The sequence below is a fragment of the Podarcis melisellensis genome (genome assembly GCF_964234715.1).
Source record: "Podarcis melisellensis genome assembly, chromosome: 6".
NCBI lineage: Eukaryota > Metazoa > Chordata > Lepidosauria > Squamata > Lacertidae > Podarcis > Podarcis melisellensis.
Window position 1 is genome coordinate 24900424 of NC_138538.1, and position 24585 is coordinate 24925008.

Consider the following 24585-nt stretch of genomic DNA (forward strand, 5'->3'; position numbering starts at 1 on the left):
CTGGCTGGGTTTGCCCAGCCACTCTGCGCTTTGAATATTCTGTTGGGAGCCGCCCAATCAAACATTAAAAACTGCCCTAAACAAGGGATTTTTAGAGCCCTGAACCCGTTTCCCTCGCTGGAGGCTTCTCCCAAGTTTCCCACGTTGGCTAAGGATGGAGGGATGGACGGGCGTCCTCTGCATCAATCTGGGAGCGCTGAGTTCAAGTCGCTCCTCATCCCACGTGCAACCCACGCGCTCCTCATCTGGCACGTCTGAACTGGAAGCTGCGTCCAGTTTGACAGGTCCCTTGGGTCGCAGCCCGAGGCGCCTTGCCTCGCTGGCACCCGGAGGTGGAGAGGAACTGAGTCAGGCTGGGTTGGCTGAGCCACGCCACGGGCTTCAGACAAGACCAGGGCCGGATTCAGGTTTGATGAGGCCCTAAACTACTGAAGGTAAGTAGAGCCCTTTATATGTCCAGCAGTTCTTTCTCAACAACAAATTGTTGCTTTTTTCTGTTAAATATATGCTATATGGTAATTTATGGATCCAATAGGTATCTAAAGCCATTTGCACGTAACAAAATACATATTTCATCAAAGCTTGCTTTTTATCTTACATTTTGGAAATGTACATCAAGTATTTTTCCCTTTAATTTTTTTTTGGGGGGGGGCAAGAGAGTGGGGCCCTAAGCTACAGCTTCTTTAACTTATACGTAAATCTGGCACTGGACAAGACAGAGGGGCTGGGCAACACAAGCTCACTGTTCGGGGAAAGTGCTTTATCTGCAGTCAAGTCCATTGATCCATCAAGATTAGTATCACCGACCCTGGCTGGCAACGGCCCTAGGGTAAGGTTACCAGATTTTTTTCAATGAACTCGGGGACACTTTTAAACTTCAATGGATTTTGTATGGGGACTGATGTGTAAATCCGGGGACTGTCCCCAGGAAACGGGGACGTCTGGCAACCTAGGGTTTCAGCCAGGGACATGCCCTACCAGAAGATGCCAAGATTCGAACCTGGGGCTTTCTGCAGGAATGGTGGATGCTACTGCAGTATGGCCCTTTCCCCAGGCAGATGTGCTCAATAAGAGGTCCTTCTTGCAGTTGTGGGAATCAGAAATGGTGCTGCTACAACTGGGCCTGTGTGGCCAAGTTCTCACAAGGTGAGGTTCAATCAGGGCTTCTTTTTTTCAGCTGGAGCTCGGCTCCAGCACCAAGTTCACAGTGAGCTCCATCACATCTTTTTATAGAAAAAAAAACCACTGGGGGCAACTTGTTCCTGGATGCAGCTGTTTAGACAACACGAAGGGGATAACTGTACTTTTCTCATAAGAGAACATCTCCCAGCATGTGTAAAGCAAGCAAACATAGCAGAGGCCACTCTAGAATTGTTCACTGTAATATAAGGGCCATTAAATTCAGCATTCTCACCAAACTAAAGTAGGGCTTCATAAAAAAATAAAGTGCAACAGGATTGCTCCAGCTATGTATATGGGGGAGTGGTTTCAAACAGTTTCCCAGATTCTTACATTGCAAGCAACCACACCTCTGTTACTTCCGCTGTGAATCAGGCATAAACTCACTGCAGAATGAAAGGGTAGTTAAAAAGGGCATTGACCAACATCCACTCATCTCTGCAGCTTTCAAAACTGAAATTTCATCTGAGAAGAGCAGATAGAAAGAGCAACCAGAATGTGACATGCAGATTTGGAACCAGCATAAGTCTAGCCTCCATTCATCTCTAACTAATAACTTACTATATTTTGGGGTTGCCTGTTCTCTAAGAATGTGCTCACCAAGCTATCATAGCCAAATTTTGCATAATGCTTCCTGAGATCAAGGAGATTTATCTATGTTTAGATATAGTTGAATGCCATTTTGAATCAAGATAGCAGACAATCTTTCAAACCTGAATTTTTTCCCCCTTGCTTTCTTAGAATTCCCAAGCAACACTTCACACTAATAATAAACCAGAATGTGCTTAGTTTGCAACAACTCCTGTTACTAAAAATGCAATTCACTTTTCCTTATTTATTATCTAAAAGCTAGAATTTTGCTGCCAAACCATCTGCATTCCATTCCAGTCAAATAAATGTGTTGCAATGTTCAGCTGGTTGTTCATTCAGTCAATTGCACTAGGCTCCATTTAGGAAATGCACTGTCATCAATCAATAGTGTTCACTTATAGACAAGAAATAAAACAGTGCGATCCTATGCTCGTGACTCAGAAGTCATACTAGGTCAATGAGACTTCATCTCAAGCGTTTATGTATGTATAGGATTGCAGGCATGAATAGGATTACAGCCGAAGGCTAGTGGAAAAGAATGTTCTAAGTTATTGGCATTTGAAAGGCAAACAAGATGTATCATGTCTCTCAAAACTAGTTACCACACAGTACTATCCAGCAGTCTTAATTTTCTGTTTGTTATGCGTTACTTGTAAGAGCTGGGAAAGATGGCCCTAGATCCAGTGGAGGAATACTGATGCGGTAAAATAAGCACCACTTTTGAGAGAGAAACTGCATTCTGTGTGCTGCAGTACCACAGCAGTACAGAATCCTGCAAAATGTGTTGGGGGCAGTGAATAATTCAGCTTGTTGAGATATGCAAGCTTCTAGCCCTTGTGCATGCAGAAATATGTTTGCAGCATGTGTACACTGCCTGCTGAGATCTCAAACTAAAGGCTTAAACTAAAGGAGCAGGCAAAGAAAGGGCCTTTTTGGTAGTGGCGCCCGCCCTGTGGAACACCCTCCCATCAGATGTCAAGGAAATAGACTATCTGACTTTCAGAAGACATCTGAAGGCAGCCCCTTTTAGGGAAGTTTTTAATGTTTGATGTTTTATTGTGCTTTTAATATCCTGTTGGAAGCCGCCCAGGGTGGCTGGGAAGGCCCGGCCAGATGGGCGGAGTATAAGTAATAAATGATAATAATAAATTGCTGTTGTTGTTGTTATATAGTAGAATAAGATTTCCAGGGGATCAGTATCCCATGAGAGTTTAAGGTCTCCTCCTTAACAAGCAGTGCCCAATTTATTATTATTATTATTAATAAAACATATATCCCACCCTTTCTCCAAAGAAGCCCAGGCTAGCATGTGGGGAAACACAGTAAGAAAATGTGTCAGTTGGCATACTTTAAATAAAAATAACGCTAAATTCTGAGCTGAGAATTTGTAGTCTCTTGGCAGAGATTATGTTGGGGGTTATTTTGGTGACTGAGTCTGCAATCCCAATCATGTTTACACAGAAGGAAATCCCACTGAATGCGGTGGAGCTTACCACCAGGTAAGCAAGTTTAGGATTGCAGCCTTATTCTTTTGGAAATATAGAGTGTAAACAGTCCCCATTGTGTCCTATATTGTAAGGAAAGCAAAACTGTCAAAGACCCAAAAGCCTCTTTCACCAGAGATAGCTTTCAAGCCTCTACTACCCGTAGCTGTTCTCTCCCAAAGTGCAGGTGCTGCCACACAAAAAGATCGATTTCTGACAAGTGCAGAACAGATGTTATACTTACTCATCAAAGAAGCTGGATGTACTGGAGATACGTACAGATGTGAGCAGATCCCCTTAGAAACAAAGGACATATGGATTTCAAAGTTGTCTCTTTGCATTATCTGGATGGCCTTGTTCAGTGCATTTTTGAACAAAGTAAAATCTGCACAAAGTAATATTAAATTGAGCCACATCAGACTTTGCTTTCCTCTTTATTCTGAATTAATTACCCTTGTGGACTGAATAATAAGCTTGGATCTGCATTTAAGTTGTTCAAGTCACTTGGTCCTGAACTGACCCACCTCAGATGGCTGTTAGGGGGAAAATGAAACGTGAAGACATTTTGGAGTCAAAGTTGCAATCATTAAACACACTTATGTTCAAGTAGAATATAAACTGATGTTTGGTTTGACACTATATTACCTTTAAAAAATCCTCTAACTTGAGAAAGATGTGTTTTCTTTTTTGGAAATGTTTTATTTTTCAGAGTCAAATAATAGTTATATACATAAAAGTAGAAGACAATGAAAATAACGAACAACAACTGGGAAATTTGCCCTAAGATATGGCCACAGTTGTTGGAAAACTTATGAGTCACTGAACATTGTCTTTTGTTAGCCATCAGGCCATCAACTACAGGGTCATACACTTAAAATATTTTTACATGCTCCTATATTGGGACAAAAAAAGGCACTACTGTGGTTTTTAAACAATCAAAACAGCTAATATTTTTGTCCCTTGATAAAACAAAGTTACGCTATGATTTCTTAGACCACAAAAAGCACTAGACAGCAACATTTCTAAGGGCAATACAGAATTGACCAAGTGTGAAGGCTGGAGCACTTACAAGTAAGCCACAAAGAGCAACGTGAAGTAGTTTCCATGTGATTGCTACCTTTGTGCTGCAAGGTATAATGTGCATATTGGCTTGGCATTCCAAACCATTTTTCTCCATGGCACAGCAAAGCCTGAAAAAGGCTTGCAGTATCACAAAGATGGCTGGGCAGCCAAGTTAAAAAACAACAACCAACCAACCCAGCAGCATGTCCCATATGGCAATTATGTGTGCCAGCTCTCACGATCCCATTTCTCAGAAGCAGTCATTTGATGAGTACAGTGCAAAGTCTCTGAGGTTTATGAGGCTCGTGCTGATCCGCTGCCTAGGCTTTAAGTTGCACCTCATTGGGCGGCAGCCTATGTAGTTTTCTGCCACGTTGCCCCTCCTAGACAGCATGGAAACCATGTGATTCAGCTTGGACCGGATGACGGAGTAGTGGAATTCCCTCTCCTTGTTCAGCTTGCGGAAATATTCGGCCCTGTGGTTGGCAGCATAGTCTATGGACCTCAGGGAAGTCAGCGAGCCCGTAGAGCTTGCCCGAGAGCACTGGGAAGACAGCGAAGAAAGCGACCGAGCGCTAGATGAAGTTGAAGTGGCCTTCCTAGTAATGGGAGATACTTCTTTAGATGGCACCCTCCGATCAGGAGATGCTTCTTTGAAGACCATTCTCTGTTCGGGCAGCCTTTGATCGGGCACCCTTTGATTCTGGACCACTTCTGCAGCCTCCCTCTGCTCGGTCTGCGTTGTGGCGGTCTTGTACAAAACGGTCGTCTGAGTGCCCACCATCCTGGATCGAGTGGTGGTCTGGGTGGTGGCTGTTGCCACTGAAATGCTGGTTTGTGTGGCGCAGTTAAAGAGGGTGGTGGCGGGCTGCTCTTCCAATGGCTCGGTCTGAGTTGACTGGCTACTTGTCCCCTTAGGGTTTGCTAGGACCTCAGGGCCATTGTGCCACTCCTCATCGCCACTAAGGTGAGGGCGCTTCGCGGTCACCCTTCCACTTTGGAGTTCCCTCGCCAGCTCCAGTTCTCTCTCGAGCTTCTTTGGGCTGCTTGAGAGCCTGGCGAACTCTGCTCTCAGGAGGTTATGCACAGTGAAGTCTTTGCACGGTGTTGCTTTACTGTTCATGTGCTCAGAGGCATCGCTGTTCCTGTAGCTGGATGGCTGCTTCGGGTCAAGAGGTTTCGATCGTGCGTACAAGATGCGGAACTCCAGATCAAAGTGTTCAACCACTTGGCCGGAGAGTAGCAATACATTGCTGCTGTTTAGTTTCCCATCAGTCCACGTGAAGCTACCAGGGGTTGGGAGAGGAGGAAGAGAAGAAGAGTATTATGCTATGCATAACCATTCCTTTAAAAAAAATGTTTTATAGCTGACAAATGGACATAGCAATGTAAATTGGCTGGGGGGTTGGAATCCAATGTGAAGTTCTCTGATGACTGGTTACCTTTTCTTCATTAACTCCAGGGGAAACTAGACCACCTACTCCTCACATTCTCTCACAGCATCAATCTGGTTGTGGTATCTGTTCTGGTACTCAGTCCGTACTTAGCGATTACTTCCGAGTCCAGCCTTTTGCAATGTACATGTGTTTTTGCCTGTGGGAGGGCTTGTTCTTTCAACATGGACACATGTTGTATGTTTGTTTGTTTGTTTGTTTGAACCTTTTTATTTACTTATTTCATTCTGTAGCATTTACATGTTTCTGGGTTTTCTCTTGCATTTGTACTGCAGCGAGATAAAATCCCAATAAAAATATTCAGTGCTTTTTTTCTTAAAAAAATGTTCAGCGGTACTCTCATTTTCCTACTCATATTGAAATACTCAATTACGCCAGACCTAGATTCACAAAATGTTTAGGGGCATGCGTACCCCTGCATCCCCCCAGGAAAAAAGCACTGAAAATATTATTTAAAACATTGTTTCATGGCCTCTTCTGGTTGGTATGAAGTAGGTAAGACTGAACTGCTCCCCCTTGTGAGACAGAACAAGAATTCATTCCCATTTAAATACACATTTGCTACTTCATTTTTTCTCTCCACAACCCCCACCCCCTCAGTAAAACTTCAGTGCCTTTTTACAGCTTGGCAAGCAGAAATTCAACAGCTGCTGCTTGGACAGTCTGAAAGGCCATATGTCACTTCTGCATAATGAATATACATACAGTACATTCCATACTGCCGTGTCTGCATATAAATACAAATCAGGAGTGAAGGGAACTAAAAGCAGCTCAAGAAGACTAATCAATCTCCCCCTGGCCCTTCCTCCTGCCCCGCTTCAGGTGAGATAAAGCCTTTGTCAATTTCTTAAAGGGTCTGCTAGTCAAGGGGGCATGTTTGTACCAGGGAAATGATGCTTCAAGCACAGGCAATGGGTATTTGTCTGTTGAGGCTATCACAGACTTCCCATCAGAATACACTCTACAGAAGACTCTCGGGTTTGTTAAAGAAATGCAAAAGGTATCAGGTAGCTTACCTGTAAGAGCCTGTAGTCACTCTTACACCATCAACCAACATGAACTTCTCATGGACACTCCCAATTATCTTGGCTCCTGATCTTGCATAATAAGTGTTTCCAGTAATAGTTCGGACTCTCATCAGCTGTTAAAAAATGGCACACAGTTTAGGCCAAAATGCCAAGCTCTCTTCAAGCCAGGACTGTATCCCAGTGATGGGCCTGCAGCAAGCTACTTGAGATTTACCACCACCCCATGCATAGTTCCCATCCTGGCTGGAACAAGGTCTCCAGCCACAGTTTGGATTTGTCTCTTAACTGGGATGTATCAAGGGAACCTCACTTCTGGGTAAAGGGTTTGGCATCCAAATGCATTAGACAAGGAAAGGGAAAAGCAGCTTTGAGCATGAGACTTTCTCCCTCTCTTGAATAATGGGCTGAGGTAAATCCAAGATCAATCTGTTTTCCACTTGTAAAATCAGAAGCGCCCCACAACTTACATGCTCCTGTTCAGGAGAAAAATCCAGGTTTTTGCACATATCCATGAAATGACAAAGGCAGGCCTGATCCAGGAGGATGTAGACAGGAACCAGCCTCTTTCTACAGGCTTCCCGGAGATCACTGAAGATGTCCATGTCTGTGAAGGAGTCCATAACTATAGCGATAACCTGGAAGATTTTAAAGTAAGAAAAATGGAATTATAAGAAGTTATGTGCAGAAACTTATTTTGTAACACACTTTTGGTCTAGGGAGAGGATGTTGTTGGACTCCAACTCCCATCAGCCCCAACTAGCATGGCCAATGGTCTGTCGGTGGGCATTATTGTTGTCTAACAGCATCTGGAGGGCACCCCAGTGGATGCCGTCCAGACCTAGCAACTTGTTACTTTTAAATTTTCTTGCATAGCGTTAGAACAAGGGTGGGAAACCTGTGACCCTCCCCACCAGTGTTTTCCTATTCCAACTCCCATTGGCTCTAGCCAATGTCAGACATGATGGGAGCTATAGGAGAATGAGACCTTGTCTCATGACACAATGGCTTTTTCCACCTAACTTGCCCCACCCTCCAGCCTTAGGAGCCTTCAGAATGGAGTTGCTGCCACAGGCCTTATGTTCATGTGTCTTTTGATCAACTGAGTGGAAGACTATGAGTCATGGGGGTGGGGGGAGTGTTTCTGCGAATTCAACCATCCTTAGTTGGTTTTTGGTTTGTTAATGTTATTTTGTGGATCACAAGTGTTATAACACTTTGTGAATCTTAGAATAGGACTTCCGTTGTGGTTCTGCTGTTTAGCTTTTCCCTTTTAGTTGTTTTGTTAATAGTGTTTTATAGAAGGTGGTTGTTTTACTGGTGATTTGTAATTCTTTTACTGAGGATTTGTTAATTATTTTATATCTGTGGTTCCCAATGTGGGGCAATTTGATTTTTAAGGTGGGCAATTTGAGAATGAGTTATTAGCAGTGAATGGCCTTTGAGGCTTCCTCCACGTGAATAGTTCACTTTTTTAATAATAAGAATTATATGTCGTGGGGGGTGGGATCAGGATTTTAGAGATGCTTAGGTGGGGCATGGTCAAAAAAAGGTTGGGAACCACTGTTCTATATGATTTATGTTGTAATTGTTCTGTTCTTGTTATTCATTGTTTGTAAGCTGCTTTGTGACTTGTGTGAGTGAAAATCGGCATAGAAATATAACAAATGGGCGGATGAAATAAGCAACATCTGGAGGGGCACCACTCCTGGCATAAGTATCTGTTCTCATAACCCAGGCGGTATACAATGATCCCTCTACCACCAGCACCACCATCAAGTCTACTGAGGAGCCTGCATTTCTGTGGTTTTCCCTGAATCAAGGCGTTCTACTGTTAATCTCATGCCATGGCCTGAAGAGAAACTGTGGCAGAGTCAACTATCAGTCAACATTTTCCTCCCCTCCCTTCCTCCCAGGCAGAGGCTGGGCCATGTACCGGCTTGCTGCAGGTGTTTGTTAGGAAGGCCAACACAGCTTATTAAAAGGATTTGGCGTTTCAGATAGCAAAGCCAAGTCTACAAGGTACACGTGACTTCTACCATGTTTTTTTTCTTCTCTAAACGCTTCATAAGCGTTGAGGAAGGGCCAAAAACAGGCAAAACCTTGTGTTAGCATTGCATAGGAATCTCAGGTATTGTCAGGTGCTGGGAGGAAACAGTGAAGTGTGCCAGAGATTTTTCAAGCACTGCGTTAGGAAGGAAGAAAAATAACATTCTTCCTCTTGAACTGGAGAGCCCACTTGTAAAACAGAAATCAGGACTTGCCTATAGGGGTGTTGCAAGGACAAAGAGGCAACATTGTCAAAGTTCTAATTGAAACCTATTAAATTGTAGCCCGCAATGCTAGCCCTACCAAAATAATTATTGTCATTATTTTGTATTAACCCGCCCTTCACCCCAAAGTCTCAGGGTGGGTTACAACAGGCATAGGCAAACTCAGCCCTCCAGATGTTTTGGAACTACAACTCCCATCATCCCTAGCTAACAGGACCAGTGGTCGGGAATGATGGAAGTTGTAGTCCCAAAACATCTGGAGGGCCGAGTTTGCCTATGCCTGGGTTACAACATCAAAGCACAATGTTAAGCACAGTTTAAAACAATCTACAGTCACAGAAATAAGGAAAGTAAAAAATGTACACCTGTGTCAAAAGCCAGGGTAAGAGGTGCATCTTCAGCATTCACCAGAAGCTGTACCGTATTGGTGCCAGACACACCTCTGTAGGGAGGGAGTAGCTTAGGGGCCACCACAGAGAATGCCCTGTCGTCCAGGCATCTTCATTGGTTACAAGTGCCTATTGGCAATTTTTGAACACTGGCAGCAAATGGCTCAAGGATAATGGATATGAATTCTGAAATACGTATACATCTCACAAACTCATGTGTATATATATTTTTTCACATTGCTTGTTTTTGTCAAAACACAAAGAGAAAGTATTTGTTGACACGTGGAAATAACTAGGATTCCTATGAATGTGTGGGTTTAGCTTTGAAATATGACTGGCTGTTAGAAAACAATCATGAAGAGCTCATTTCGAGTAATCACACATTTAGTCTAAAAACTGTAATAAGATCATCTTCATTAAGCTTCTTTATCTATGGAACCATATGACAAATTTGCCAGTGAGACAAGACCTTACTCTTTGGGTTACTAGACAAAAATAGGGAAAATTAGTTAGTGAATTCTAGATGTTCTGCCTCTTCAGGGTGAATGATCAGAGGACAGTGTTTTTCAGTGTTAGCCTTTGGGCATGAAACAAGACTTGTGCACCATATTTTTGGTTAGTTGACTTTTTTATTTCACGTAAGATTAAACTAAATCATACATACCAAAACATGTACAAGTCACAACACAAAGAAAATAACTAAACAAATGAACCCAATATAAAAACAAAATAAGCAGGTTATAACAAAACTATCAGTGAGGGAAAACTTAATACAATGCCACACCTTTAAGATGTTACCAAGTAAAAAAAAGCCAAGGGACAAAGCATTTAATAATCCATGTACTTGCAGAGTTGAGAAAGGATCTGTCTCTTCCTAAAGAAAGCTATTACAACATATGAGAAAACCTAGTATCATAACCAAATCCTCTTGAATGCTACTGGTGGCGCTTGCCCATGTTCCGTCTTGTTGGTGTAATCTATGGAACCAAATCACACTGCAAGTAACATTTCTTTTGCCGTGTCCTCTTGTGACTCTGAGTTTGTATTTCCTAGGAGTGCTATTTCTCAGACCACATGATGTTGATATTCTGTTAGCCTCACACAAATCTTTCCAGAGCCTTGCAGCTGTCAGCAAAAGACTGATTAATTCTTTATTTTTCAAATCTTTGTTGCCATCTGACCACAGGTTCAACAATTGCAGTTGCAAGGATGGCACAATATTCTGTCTATTGTCTCCATTTCCTTAAATACCCAACACCAGAAAACTTGATTTGGGGGCAAGTTCTATGCAGCTATTAAAAGACACAGGAATCTTGTCTTCTTGCCTTACTCAGGAATGTGCATACAGCTATGTCCTGTTCATGTTGACTCAAGAACTAGTGGCAGCTAAGTCCATTGCCAAGACAGGAGGAAATTTGTGGCTTTGGGGTGTTTCTGACAGCGCAGTCACTGAATGGAAGTCCCAAGGCTAAATCAAAAGCACAAATGTTGACTCACCTGTCACCAAGCAATATAAAACTGTTTCTATTTAATTAGTGTCATCTCCCTCACTCTTTAATTATATTTCATTTGATTACTTTAAACCCTTCCCTCTGGTTGGACCGTGAATGACCTCAAGATAAAAGCCTCCCTACATGAGTTAAGATTGCATGGTCCTCTATTCCACACACCTCACTCCTTTCAATTAATGTCATCAAACAGAAGCTTCTATAGAGTTTCCGCCATACTAGTTGCCTGACTTGTAATGTGTTCTTCACACCCTCCTCCAGTCACCGAAACCACACAGTTTCATCCTCCCCAAACTGCTCTTTGCCATGTCATTTCCCACAAAACCCAACTTCAGGACTATGGGGGGCACCCGCAAGCAGTCCCATTTCTTGAGGAAAGGATATCGAGTCTCCGTTTATGGGAATGAGTTATTCTGGTTTCAGAGCTCTAAAAGGAAAAAGACTGCCCACTTTCTACTGTTAGGTACTAGAAAGAAAAATGTCTGATCTGCAGAGACAGCAGAATGAAGTCCAGAGGTGGTAGACAAGCAGACTGCAAGCAGGAGAACCTTTTTTAAAAAAATATCCCACATTAAAAACAGAACTCCCTGCTGAAAGGAGAAGGGTCCTAGCTGGTCTTCTGTTCTGCAAGTGTTCTACTTGTAGGGAAATGTTTTTTAGTTTTCCACTCTGGTCAGTGACTGAAATAAATTGATTCATTCATGTTTAGTTTTAAGTGCTGGAAACATTTAGGAATGCTATCTCTCATCTTGAAAGTTCACCTCCTCCCACTTATATCTGCCTGGACCATAAGGACTTTGTCAAAAGCTCTTCTTGAGGTGCCCCTGCCTAAAGAGATGCCTTTTTGGTGGTGGCACCCCTATTATGGAATGCCCTCCCCCAAGGGGCTCACGTGGTACTTACTGCACATAAGATATTTTCAGAACGAGGGGAATAACCTTTTCGTTTCTCGTGCCTTTTAGAACCATGCTTTAGTACTTGGAACAAGATAATTCTAATTTTTTACTTTCTTTGAATTTTTGTAAGATCCACCACGAGGACACGTGTTAATAAGATACACGAAATAGGTGGCTTGATCTACTCTCAATACCTCAAGTTTCACTCCACTACATGTCAGGTTCTAATCAAAGCATCAAATACCAGCATTCTAAAGCAGGGGTGGAGAATCGTTTGGGCCCAGTGGACCAGATCATCCTCTGTCCTCACCCTACGGGCCAATTTTGGCAAGCGGGTGGGGCACCTCACCTGCCAATCACCTGGTGTCATTGAGACACGTGCCAGGCCAAATTCGGGATGGAGCTTCACTGATCACCTGAACAATGGGAAGAAGCTGTGGAGGTCCATAAAAAATATGACCTTCACGAACACACTCTCCTCAGTCTCAGGGCTCTTTTCGCCTGTTTTCTCTTCCTCGGCTGGTTAACTCTTCCCAACCCTGTAATTTCAATTATGATAAGCCTCATGCTGCTATTGAGCTTTTTCTAAGCTTAATAGCAGAAAGAGTGTGTGTGGAATTTCCATTAGGATGGTGGGAGAAGGAGGGAAAATTTAAATATTTTCTCATCCAGTGATACCCATTGTGTTGCTCAGCTGACGAAGGAACAGCTGAGTGTGGCGAAAAGGAGGCTGAACTGCAGAGTGGGGGGGGGAAGATACCATTTTTTTTCTGGAACCCCGTCCCTTCTTCCCATTGCTCTGCTGATCGATAGGGGGAAATGTTGTGCGCCACATAACATTAGGCAATGTGCTAGAAGCAGCTCGCAGGGATGCAGATTGCACACATCTGAACTGCCGGGGGGGGGGGGAATACATGTTTCTGGGAGGCTATGCATACTGACCAGATAATGTGTATATTGCCTGGAGAATGTACAAAATGCCGTTGAGATATGCATCATTCTGCAAGGCCTGTTTTGCAATTGTGCATCATGGTCAGAGAATGTGCATACTTCTTTCTTCATGGATGGATGATGTGCACATTCTCCATGATGCCTGGTGAATGTGCACAATGGTCAATGGCTGTGCACATCATCCATTCAACTTGCAGTTCTCCTAACATATCTGTTTCTCTGTCTTCCTCTTCTAGCTAATCCATTCTGATCTCCCTCCACTCAAAGGTTTCAGTCACTCTGCACTGAGTTAATAATGTAGGACTGGATTTAGGGTTCCTCATCTTAGAGATTTTTTCCTGCAGATCTTTTTTTCTAGTTATGCATGCTTTTCTAGCTACCACACAGACTACTGCTACCTCTCTCTCTCATGCATGGTATGGTTTTGGGGTATGTAAGAACAAGCAGAAGATGACTTCACTTGATATTAGTACATGGATGTACTAATATTGCCTGCAAATATGGAGGTTCAATTTACATAACAGTTATTGTCAGATCCACATTCTTAAAAAGGGATCTAGTCTTGTGATCTTTGAGCTGGCGATACCCCAAAGCCAATTACAGTGGTACCTCGGGTTACAGACGCTTCAGGTTACAGATTCCGCTAACCCAGAAATAGTACCTCGGGTTAAGAACTTTGCTTCAGGATGAGAACAGAAATCACACGGCGGCAGTGGGAGGCCCCATTAGCTAAAGTGGTACCTCAGGTTAAGAACAGTTTCAGGTTAAGAACGGATCTCCAGAACAAATTAAGTTCTTAACTCGAGGTGCCACTGTATGTATTAACCATAGGGATCAAGCATAAATGAATTACATGGACAATCAATTTCGCTGACTCATTTATATAGCATTTTGGTAAGTACTTTATTTACTGCATTTCAAAGGCATAATCCCATCCTTCAACACGCATCCTCTCTGTGTGGACAACATGTCCCATCCCCCCAAAAAGGCTGAGAGAGCACACACACAAAAATCAAATGGCAATTATAGTTTCCTCCCATCTCCTGTGTATGCATCACAAGAGTGTCACTTAATAGCTCTTTCTTGCCTGGCATTTCAGGAACTTTAATCGCTTGTTTATTTCTCTTTATCTGAGGGTGCATCACCCTTTTGAAAAATCATTGCGCTCTTCTCATGGCAAAGGAAAAAAGGAAAACAAGATCTGCATCTGATCCTGTTTAAAGACAGCTGAATTAAAAAGGTCACCTGGAGGCACTGCAGAACAGGCATGGAGCCAGCATCTGAACTAGACATTTATTTTACATTTTTAAAGAATTAAAAAACCCTAGAGCAGTTTATACTGTGCCTCTTCAGTGTAGGATAGCTGCAGCCACATATTTCATATTTAACAGTGCACAAGTGTGGACTGCAACTAAAAGTTGCAGCATGGAATGCTGCTATTCAGAGTTCCAGTTAGCCAGGGCCAGGTTTCCCACCCCACCCCACCTCCAACCCCTCCCCCCAAAAAATCAGTTAGCACTGCAAGACCACTAAGCATGTTTAGTCCTTATTGGGTGGGTGAGGGGGTCTCCTTAAGGTTATCTTGATTCTGCCAATATTCCCAAAAGTCTGCTGATACCACCTTCTTGTACATGCATGGCAGTGCCATTCTGCCTAGCTATATGTATATAGGGTTTTGAATAAAGCAGAGGTTTTCCAGGAAATATGTGTTAAACACCTGCTTCTCTGACCACCCTCCAAGCCATGCAACCGCAAGCAGCGAAATTGACAGAACAGCCCCACTTGTTCATACCAGAGACCACTCTAGCCCAGTACCCTGTTTCCCACATTGACAAGTGAAACACCTACAGGAAGTCCACAAGCAGGAGACGGGTGCAAGAACCACCCTGTCACCATTGTTCTCTAGCAACTGGAATTCAGGTCACACTGCCTCCAATTGAGAGGCAGCATATCGCTATTGTGATCAACAGCCTTATCCTGCATTGACTAGTAAAGTCCCTCTTTAAAGACACCCAAGTTGGCAGCCATCACCATATTGGGGTAGTGAATTCTGTAGTTTAACTATGCACTAGTTGTACTTCCTTTGGTCAATTCCCAATTTCTTGCCATTCGGTTTCTTTGGATGACCCCAAGTTCTAGAGCAGTTGTGAGGAACCTCTGGCCCTCCCTAAGTTGTCATTGGTCACGCTTGTTAGGGCTGATGGGATTTATAGGTCAGCAACATCTGGAGGGTCGTAGGTTCTGAAATGTTCTAGAGCGGGGTTTCCCAAACTTAGGCCTCCAGCTGGTTTTGGACTACAACTCCCATCATCCCCAGCTAGCAGGATCAGTGGGCAGGGATGATGAGAACTGTAGTCTAAAAAAACAGCTGGAGACCCAAGATTGGGAAGGCCTGTTCTAGAGTTACAAGAGAGGGAGAAGTGATGCTACTTTGCGGCTTTACCAAGAGGAACACGGGAGATCAAGTGATCACTAGTGCTGTGCTGCACCTGACATATTTGCAAGACAGTACAGACTATGCAGCTTCAGAGGTTGGAGTAAATAACACCTTTTCACCAAGCAGTCTATTTCTCCTTTTAAACAGTGGGGTGCTACTTCTGACCAAAGTACAGTGTGCATTACATGGCAAATTAGTGGGTGTTGCTTCCTTCATGGCTAAACCATGTCATGTGCCTTCATCAGTTAACATTGCCACAGCACCCTCTTTATGGACAGAGATTCTAGAAACCTGGGTCATATTCTGTGTAGTCCACCATCTTTAAGAGGCCAGCAGAGCAGAGGTTAAATCAATTCTCTCTCAGAACCCCTAAGGGCCAAATAGCCTTGCATAAGATACTATAACTATTAGTTACAATGGATACATTTCCACAAACCCAGTTGTGTATTATGGATATTTAATTGCACACAAAAAGCAGAAACCTCTTAGAAGTCACCTGTAATTGATGTAGAATCACACCTATCACAGCCAAAGAAGTTTCAAGAGACGCTTAGAAGCCTTATCTTACAATGCCAAAGATATCTCCAGTGCCTGGACTTGAGCGAGAAAATTAATTTTTTCTAAACCTAGTATTGGACAACTTATAAATGTCATCAAGCACCTATTCAGGCATCTTATACAAGGAACAATCTTAGCTGAACACCCTGGTGAGAAGCAATTCAGCAGTTACCCTCTCTGAATGATTCATTCTGAACAGAATTAGCAAAGCAACTAGAGCCTTGAAATCTGTAATGCTAGCGTACCTCTCAAAGTGGCAGGCCGTCAGTTTTAAGGCAATGATGTCACAGAGCCCAGCAGCTGGAAATACTAGTGAAGTGTGCACATCCTGGTATGTACCAATTTCAATCCACCCATTTCTAGGTGGAGCCGCCATCAATGCTGCAGAAGGCCACAGCGATGGGAAGAACACACTACACAAGTTAGCAAACTTAACTGGCAGACAACTGATAGCCAGGTCAGAGCACCGCCTGGTAAGGCAGAGACAGCCCACCAGATGCCTCAGAGGCAGTGCAGGGGTCTCAGATGCAGCTGCCAGGCTGCCTCCACCTTCCCTGTCCCCTGTTTCCACCTGGCTGCCTTCAAGTGGTGCAGGAGGCTCCTTTGAACCTCTCAATGGAAAAGCGCAGCCCCAAACCCCTCAGTGGAAAAGTGTGATGGAGCCTACACATCCCCAGCCGAGTACCCCCAATCCAGCTCCATGCAAACAGGAGGAGGGGGAGGAGGGGCTTGCACTCCCCAGCTGAGCAGCCATCCCGCTCAGACTTGTGTGCAAGCAAGAGCAGGGTCGGGGATCTGATGTTGGGAATTCCATTCCACCTTTGCTGGAGATATGTGGGATTGTTACATGTCACATGTCTGTTTACATTCTAGCACAGATTGCTGGAGTCCCATGAGCGGAACATCCACTCTGTATTGCTTTTGTTCTCTCTCTCTCTCTCCAAGAAGAACGACAAGGAGAGAAGCCATGTTTTTCTTTGTCCTGATTTATGTATAATAAATGCGTAGTTTAGTATAGTATCCATGCCTCGAGCCTGATCTGTTGTGTGTTTACTCTTCTGAGTAATGTCTGCTCTTGCAGCTTGAGTTGCAGACGTACGTCGGAGGATGACTGATGGATCTCTGCAGCGGCAAGGGTGAGAAGGGAGACACCAGCTGGCTTTCCATCCCATGGTTCCGACAGCTCTCAGCTGAGAAGTGGGGAATCGGGGCTCACTCAGTTGGTTGCAGGAGTCTTTCCTCCTCACAGCTGAGCAGTACCTTGGCTCCCACCGTGAGAGCTGAGGCAGTTTCTCCCAACGCCTCGCCAGCTGGGGCCAGTGCAGCTTGTTTCAACATAGCAGTTTATTGCCAAACCACAATGTTTTGCTGGTGATCTATCGCAATGTTGAAAACTTAACAATGCCCACCCCTAGCAGGGAGGTTAGACTACTGTACATCTGTTATTTACTGAACATTCTTTCCTATTTCTTTGCAGGGAGGTTGTCCCATGCTGGGTCAAGCAAATGTTATTCCACACTTCCCAGTGCCTTTTTTGTAGGGTGGAAAGTCGCTTCTTTGCACAAGAGCTCGAACAAACCCCCAACTTTAATTGCACAACTGGAGCTGGCCAATATGGGACTGAATCTCACCTGCAAAATACTGACAGTCTAGCAGTGTCCCAAGATTGAGCAATGGTAGCTAGATGGAAACGCAGTGTGGCCAGGTAGGTTTCCATGGCACCAGGTGGAATCAATAAGGAAGATGACACAATGTGTCATGGGGAATGAAAATCTAGCCAATCTGCCTACAAGAATGTTGTGAGTGATCGCAGCTACAAATTGCCACAATTATAATCATGCAAATATCCATGGCATTTGAATTACACTATAACTACCCTTTATAAAAAATGGTCATGTACAAAGATGGTGCTAGTGATGGCATCTTCCATAGTGGCTTCAGACCCCTTCACTTTTGCTTATCCTCCTTTTATACAGACTTTGTCAGTCTCCAAGAGTGTAAGTACATATTCAAAAGATCTGCTCATCCCACCTCTCTTTCCCCATTTCTGCTCACCTACTATATGGCTCTTTCTCAGAGTAGGTATGTCAGCAGTGCGCAGGAAAAGAAGCAATCATCCACCTAACAGCTCGCTGGTTTGCATCACACTGCAGTCATAAATCATGGGAACATACCCAACACGAGAAAATTCATGGCTAATTATTGGCTCTACACAATACTACAGGTACCTCTGCTTCAGTATTCTTAGCTCGGATTGCCACCCAGTACTTCAAAATTAGATCACTAGACCTCTCCCATGTCAAATATAGCCTTGCTGTATGATGCAGGACAACATTGCCAGGTGTCACTTATTTGCAAAGAGTCTTGATCCAGAACCCTGTTTTAATATAGGTTAAAAGACTCCCTTCTGTTGGGAAAGATGGAGGGCACAAGGAGAAGGGGACGACAGAGGACGAAATGGTTGGACAGTGTTCTTGAAGCTACCAGCATGAGTTTGACCAAACTGCGGGAGGCAGTGGAAGACAGGACTGCCTGGCATGCTTTGATCCATGGGGTCACAAAGAGTCGGACACTACTAAACAACAACAAAAGACTCCCCTTCAAATCACAAAGCTATTGTCATGTATTGTTGCTGAAAGGAAAGTCACGGGATGATGAAGGGGGGGAAAGCCAGAGTAGTTGCTATGAGTTGGAGCAACTCCTCTCTTAAGGAGAGATTACAACAAATGAGATTTTTTAAAGTCAAGGGGGGACCTGATAGAAGTGTATACAATTATGCACAAGGTGGAGAGACTTGATAGAGAGACTGATTTCTCCCTCTTTCGTAGTACTAGCTCTCAAGGACATTAAATGAAGCTGAATATTGGATGATTCAGAACAGAAAAAAGAAAGTACTTCTTCCATAGTCAAACTATGTAACTTGCTCCCACAAAGTGCACTGATGGCCACCAGCTTGGATGACTGTAAAGAGATCAGAGAAATTAATGGAAGATAAGAATCTCAATGACAACTAACCAAATGTCCATGTTCTTAATTCCACTGTTGGAGGTAGTAATACCAGTTGCTGGGAATCACAAGAGGGAGGGATGGGAAACCAGTAGGCAAGATCCTTGTTTCCTCACCCTGTAGGGCCAAATTCGACTGGTGGGCAGAGCCAACTACTGTCAATCATGTGAATCTGAGCTTTGAAATTCCAACGGTAAGGGCTTTAAAGCACAAGGTGGGGGTGCTTGAAAGCCCTTTTGCAAACAGACTCCACACTGCTCTTCAAACCTTTTTCTGAAAAAAAGTTTAAAGAACAGCACAGGGTTGTTTGCAAAAGGGCTTTCAAATAGCCCCACACTGTGCTTTGGCTGAATGTGTTTGTTCTCTGGAGGGGAGTAAGTGTGAAGAGCAAACTGAGCAGGACTGAACCAGCTGGTGAGTGGAGGGTTGAATTCTGCTGGTTGCAGGGGTCTGCATCGACAACATGGTCCCCACAGGAAATGTGGTAGCCAAGCAGATCCCAGCAGGACTGAGTTGCATCCATCACCTAGTGATTTCAGCTGATGGCATTGTGCCCCACGAATGGCCTGCAGGTCAGAGGTTCCACACCTCTGTTATAAAGGAGCAGTTGATGCAGGCCTTCCCAATTTCCAGTTTAAAGCCTCAGCTCAAGCATAAGCTCTCATCTTAAGACAAGCAACCTCAGCTCATAACTGGACTAGTTCACTGGATTGTAGTCAAGGTAATAAATATCAATGCATCTGAAATGCTGTGCATGCATGGACAGAAAAACACCAAAGACTCCAAGGAAGACTGGATGTCATACATCAATTCAAAATAACTTCTCCCTTCCATCTTTGCCTTTCATCTAGCACAGTACACAAATTGGTATTGGCCAAATACTCCACCTCATTCCACTTCACAAAATGGATGTGAGATATGATTGACTTGATCACATATGTTCCAAAGCATGTATTTTACAAATAATTTTGTTGGATTTCTAACTTATTCCTCCTAAATTCAGCTGCAATACTGAAATGCACATGGATGAGGAATGAAAGAGAACACTGCATAATGGTTACACCTAGTCTGAGGTGGTATTAAGGTCGTGCAACATCATTCTGTCATAGCTTTTATCTGGCTATGCATCTTATGCTGGTAATTTTTTTTTAATGTGCATTACTAAAACTAGAACAAAGTGTGAAAAAATCCAAGTGCATCAGTCATCCAGTTCCAACGGCCAGCACGGGCACCTTCAACTGTCAGTTATGCAGCAGTTCTATGGTACTCATTCATCTATGGCAGTCTCAACTAAAAAGGTGACATATAATCATTTCATGACTCAAGAGCTACTACCCCTGCCCATGCTGCATAAAAGGACCATTCCAAGACACCTGTTCTATTCAAACTACGCTGCTGACCATCTCTTATGCAGGCTACACAGCGCATATATATATAGACAAGAGCAAATGAAGACAGAACCACCATTCTAGGGCATTGGGTCCATCCATTGGGGCAGCGGTCTTTGTGTTATCACAGACCCCCCTCAGCCCAAAAGATCAAGCAACCAGATAGAAATCAAACTTACTTCGCTCAATAAATATGCAATCCAATGTAACAAAGTGTTAAATACTCAAAATAGATGCCAATGTGGGGGAACAAACAGTTCCACAGGGAGAAATTTATGTGGCAGCCTCTATGTGGTTTTCTTGAATGGGAGGTACGTGGGTTTCTTGAATGGGAGAAACCCACTGACGGGACCATAAGCAAGGGTCCCCTGTTATAGAGAGCCTCACTGTGGTATAATGGCTAAAAGCGCTGCTCTATCGCTCGAGAGATCCAAGTTCAAATCCCCACTCGGGCAGGCCTTGTCTCTCAGTCTAACCTACTTCAAAAGGCTGTTGTGAGAACTGAATGGGAAGGAAGAAACTCAGGTTTGTCAGGCCTGAGCTCCTTGGATGAAAGGCTGATTAAAGCTTCCAGATACTGCGCGAAGGCTTCATATCCACATTCCGGCGCCCTGACATGGTCTAAGGAACAGCTGGGAAATGTTGGAGAATCTCCGAGGGAATAGGATCGGGGGCAATAGGTCGTTCCTCGGGAATCAGATAAAAAACTGGATTCCCATGCAGCCGCGGCTAATCCAGTCAAGCCTCGAAACGGAGCTGCCGCTGCTTCCCCTGGACGGCTCTGACTCACCTCCCTGGCCGACCGGATCTGCCTGCGCACCACCTCCTTGCAGGGGTAAATGGTCTCGCCAAAGCTGGGCTGGAAGTGCGCCTCTACCCGGGTGAGCCCCCGGAAAGAGCCGCCGACGAAGGCCGGCCAGCCCAGCTCCAGCACAGGCGGCTCCACGTCGGACTGCACGGGGAAGTAAGTGAGAGACGAGCAATCCAAAGAGGAGTTGGGGGACTGATCCGAACTCTCGTCCGCGCCGGGCGGAGGCACGGCGGCGCGCAGCACCGCTCGGATCTCGGGCTCGGAGAGGAACGCGCGCAGCTTCTCCCGGCGCAGGAAGGCGTGGAAGGCCGGCCGGCCAGCGGCGATGAGCTCCTCCAGCGCTAGGCGCTGCGACTCGCTGTAGACCTGCGGCGGGCTGGGGTCCCACAGGGTGCGGAATCCCCGAAAGGGCGCATCGTCCAGGCACTGCGACTGGTTCGCCATGCGGGCAGCCGGTGCCTCTTTAAACAAAGACCACGACGCGCTCCCGGGGGACTAAGAGGATGCCAAACACGACGGAGCCTTTTATAGGGAGTTTGAAACTAAACTCGTCCCCGCGCCTCTGCTATTGGCTGCAGGTGCGAAAGCGAGTCTCTGGTTGGCTGCGTTTGAAGACCTTTCGCCAATCGCTTGGCGAAGAGGGGGAGGATTTCGGCGGCTGTAGCAGTTTCTGCCTCCCATAAGTTCTTAGGCGCAACATGTATCCATTCATTTCGCCTGGAGCTTGGGCGCGGTGGGAACTGGGCTCAGACGGGTAACCGCTCCTGCGCTGCGATCAGGTAGGTATAAGGCAAACTGCGGCGTCACTTGGATCACGCCGGAGATGGAGGCTGATGATAATAATAATAATAATCTCAACCATTGAGGCTGTGTCCTTGCTTGAGCGCTTTTCTCTATCGGCAAAGCAAGTAGACCGCCAGCCGAGTTGCAGCGCTAGCCTGGCCATGTTTACTTTGACCTAAGCCCTGTTTAATTCTATGGGGTTTACTCCCAGGTAAGTAGGGTCAGGACTCCGGCAAATTCGCACTGAAAAAGGTTTTGGACAACTTGGAGACAAACATATTACAGCGCAATCCTGTATATGTTTACTCACAAATAACCCCCCCCCCTTCGGTGATGGTTTACCGCCTAGAAAGTATGTGTAGGATTTCTACTTTAGTCAGCAATGAATTTACCAGGGACTAAAGAGCTCCCGTTGCTCCGTCCCTGCTCCTGCCAACCTAGCAGTTCGAAAGCACATCAAAGTGCAAGTAGATAAATAGGTACTGCTCCAGCGGGAAGGTAAATGGCATTTCTGTGAGCTGCTCTGGTTCACCAGAAGCGGCTTAGTCATGCTGGCCACATGACCTGGAAGCTGTACGCTGGATCCCTCGGCCAATAAAGCGAGATGAGCGCCGCAACCCCAGAGTCGGTCACGACTGGACCTAATAGTCAGGGGTACCTTTACCTTTTAAAGACTTCTGAAGGTAGCAGGACTTACTTTTGTGCCATTATGCCACAATATATCTTTAGGGTGCCACAACCCTACCCCCTATCCTTTTCAAGATTTGATGATTATTATGTATTTATGGAGGTTCTGATTTACTTCCCCCAGCTTTAGAAACAGGAGTCTACTTCATACAGTAGTCAGGCCATTTGTCCATCTAGCTCAGTCCAGCAGAGGAGAACCTTTGCTGAACTACAACTCCCATCAGTCCTAGCAAGCATAGCCCTTCAGAGGGGCAAAGGTTCCCCACACCTGGTCTACACTGACTGACAGCTGGGTTCTCCAGGGTTCTCTTCCAGCTCTGCCAGGAGAAAACAGGGATTGATCCTGGGGGCCTTTTGCATGCAAAGCAAATGCTCTACAACTTTGCTGTGCCTTAATTCTTTTTGCATGCAAGATTGTCAAATTTTTCTTTTTATTTCTGAAGTATATTGTCTGTTCTAGTCTCCAGTCTGGCTGATAGGGACCAGCGCATCACATGGATGTACGTTGCACACAAGTTGATTTCTGGATGGGGCATCAATCTATGCAGCTGACGGGCTACAATTACTGGTGCTCTGGGCCTCTGCTTTATGGTGGTCCACCATTCAAACCCCAGTTACATTCATTCATTGATTGATGGAATAAATCTCTTTAAAAACTGCCTCTGTGAATGAATATGGGAGGAACTCCTGAGAAGGAACTAGGAATTGGCTTGAGCTTCTCCTTGTGTACCAGGATGCTGCTGATGGGTGGGTGGGTCAGTTTTCATTGCTATACACATTATTTTTTTATTGTTTCTTGAAATACTGCCCTATACCTGGAGGTCTTGGGGCAGCTCCAGCAGGAGGCTTGGGGATGATCTTGTGTTTGTGGAGATCTAAGAAAGATCTTCCTTTGCTGTCCTTGGTGGACAGAGAAGAAGCTGCTTGTGAAGCACTTCCAATACCATTAGGGGCCGTCTTTGACAGCTTGGGTGAGCGTGATCTGACAGTATCACTGCCCTTTGCAGGTCCCTGGGACCTTTGCCCTGCAACCATAGAGTCTGCACTGCATACACAGGCCCATCCACTTATTTTTAGCCATCCCACAGAGCAGTGATTGCTGGCAAACAAAGCAGCCTCTTCAGCTCCAGCCTACTGATGGCAATCTGGAAGCACAGGATGGATGCACACTTGCACAAGCCACTTCTGAGTACTTATGCACTAGGCAGAAAGCAAATTCTAATCAAGAGAAGGGCCAAGGCTCTGAGTTCTTCCTGTCTTTCCCAAAGCCATGGAAGGTTATGCGTTCCAGCATGTGTGTGTATACACAGGAATGCTCAGAGAGCACGAAGAAAAATAGCGGGCGATGAAAGAATGCTTTCTTTGCTCTCCATGGTATGCTTGCTACAGTCATCCACAGCTGTTCTGTGGGCATCTTTGGCATGGCACAACTTGTTTTTTTCTGGTCTTTGCTTGTAGCGCACACTGATTAGCATGCATAATACCTTGCTACACGATTGATCTGGAAGGAGAGATCACAGATGTGGAAGATCTTGTTTTAGGACTGGGGTGGCCTTGGACAGAGCATGGGTGGTACAGTTGGATAGGAATTAGAGAGCTTGTGGGCTGTAAGAGCCCCAAATTCTTGTGTACCTCTCATATTTATCTATACATTTGTACCCCACTTTTCCTGTAAGGAGTTCAAGGCTCTCTCCCCCATTCTATTTTATCTTCACAACAACCCTGTGAGGTACTGGTAGGTTGGGCTGAGGAATGGTGATTGGCCAAAGGGTTTGAACCCAGGTCTTAGTCCATCCTAGCTGGGGCTGATGGGAGTTTTGGTCCAAAACATCTGGAGGGCACCAGGAACAAAGGCTGTTTTGCAGTTACTTACATTATACCACATGTGCCACTTCGTTTCTCATTTCCCCAGTGTGGCAAGATTGCCTTTGGAGCACTTGCATTCCACCTTGCTTTTCACCATCCTGAATCATCTAGTGTTGCCTGAAAACATGGTCATATTCTGTCATCCCTGACTGCAAATAATTTTATGAGCAAGATAAACAGCACCCATCCAAACAGAGAGCCTTGAGGCCCATGTTGCTTACTTCCCTCTGTTGTGGG

At 44.8% G+C, this 24585-nt stretch overlaps 2 protein-coding genes and 1 long non-coding RNA gene across 3 annotated transcripts in view; 1 reads left to right on the forward strand and 2 right to left on the reverse strand.

The window, feature by feature from the left end:
• Nucleotides 1-3517, reverse strand: part of DHX35 (DEAH-box helicase 35) — a 42264-nt gene extending 38747 nt beyond the window's left edge. Inside the window, exon 1 of the mRNA XM_081916795.1 lies at nt 3499-3517. Within this exon, the coding sequence (XP_081772921.1) occupies nt 3499-3502 (4 nt within the window). The 5' untranslated portion in view covers nt 3503-3517. The remainder of the gene's footprint in view (nt 1-3498) is intronic.
• Nucleotides 3518-3932: 415 nt separating this feature from the next.
• FAM83D (family with sequence similarity 83 member D) lies at nt 3933-21559 on the reverse strand. The gene is made up of 4 exons (XM_081916905.1): nt 20992-21559; nt 7266-7433; nt 6787-6911; nt 3933-5602 (listed from the first exon to the last, which is right to left on the reverse strand). The coding sequence occupies exons 1-4, from the start codon at nt 21454-21456 to the stop codon at nt 4567-4569; spliced, it is 1794 nt and encodes a 597-aa protein (XP_081773031.1). The 5' UTR covers nt 21457-21559; the 3' UTR covers nt 3933-4566.
• A 164-nt stretch (nt 21560-21723) lies between these two features.
• On the forward strand, nt 21724-23140 carry LOC309373297. Its single transcript, XR_014169955.1, has 2 exons — nt 21724-21791; nt 22943-23140. It is a non-coding gene; the product is annotated as an uncharacterized lncRNA (long non-coding RNA).
• The last annotated feature ends 1445 nt before the right edge of the window (nt 23141-24585 follow it).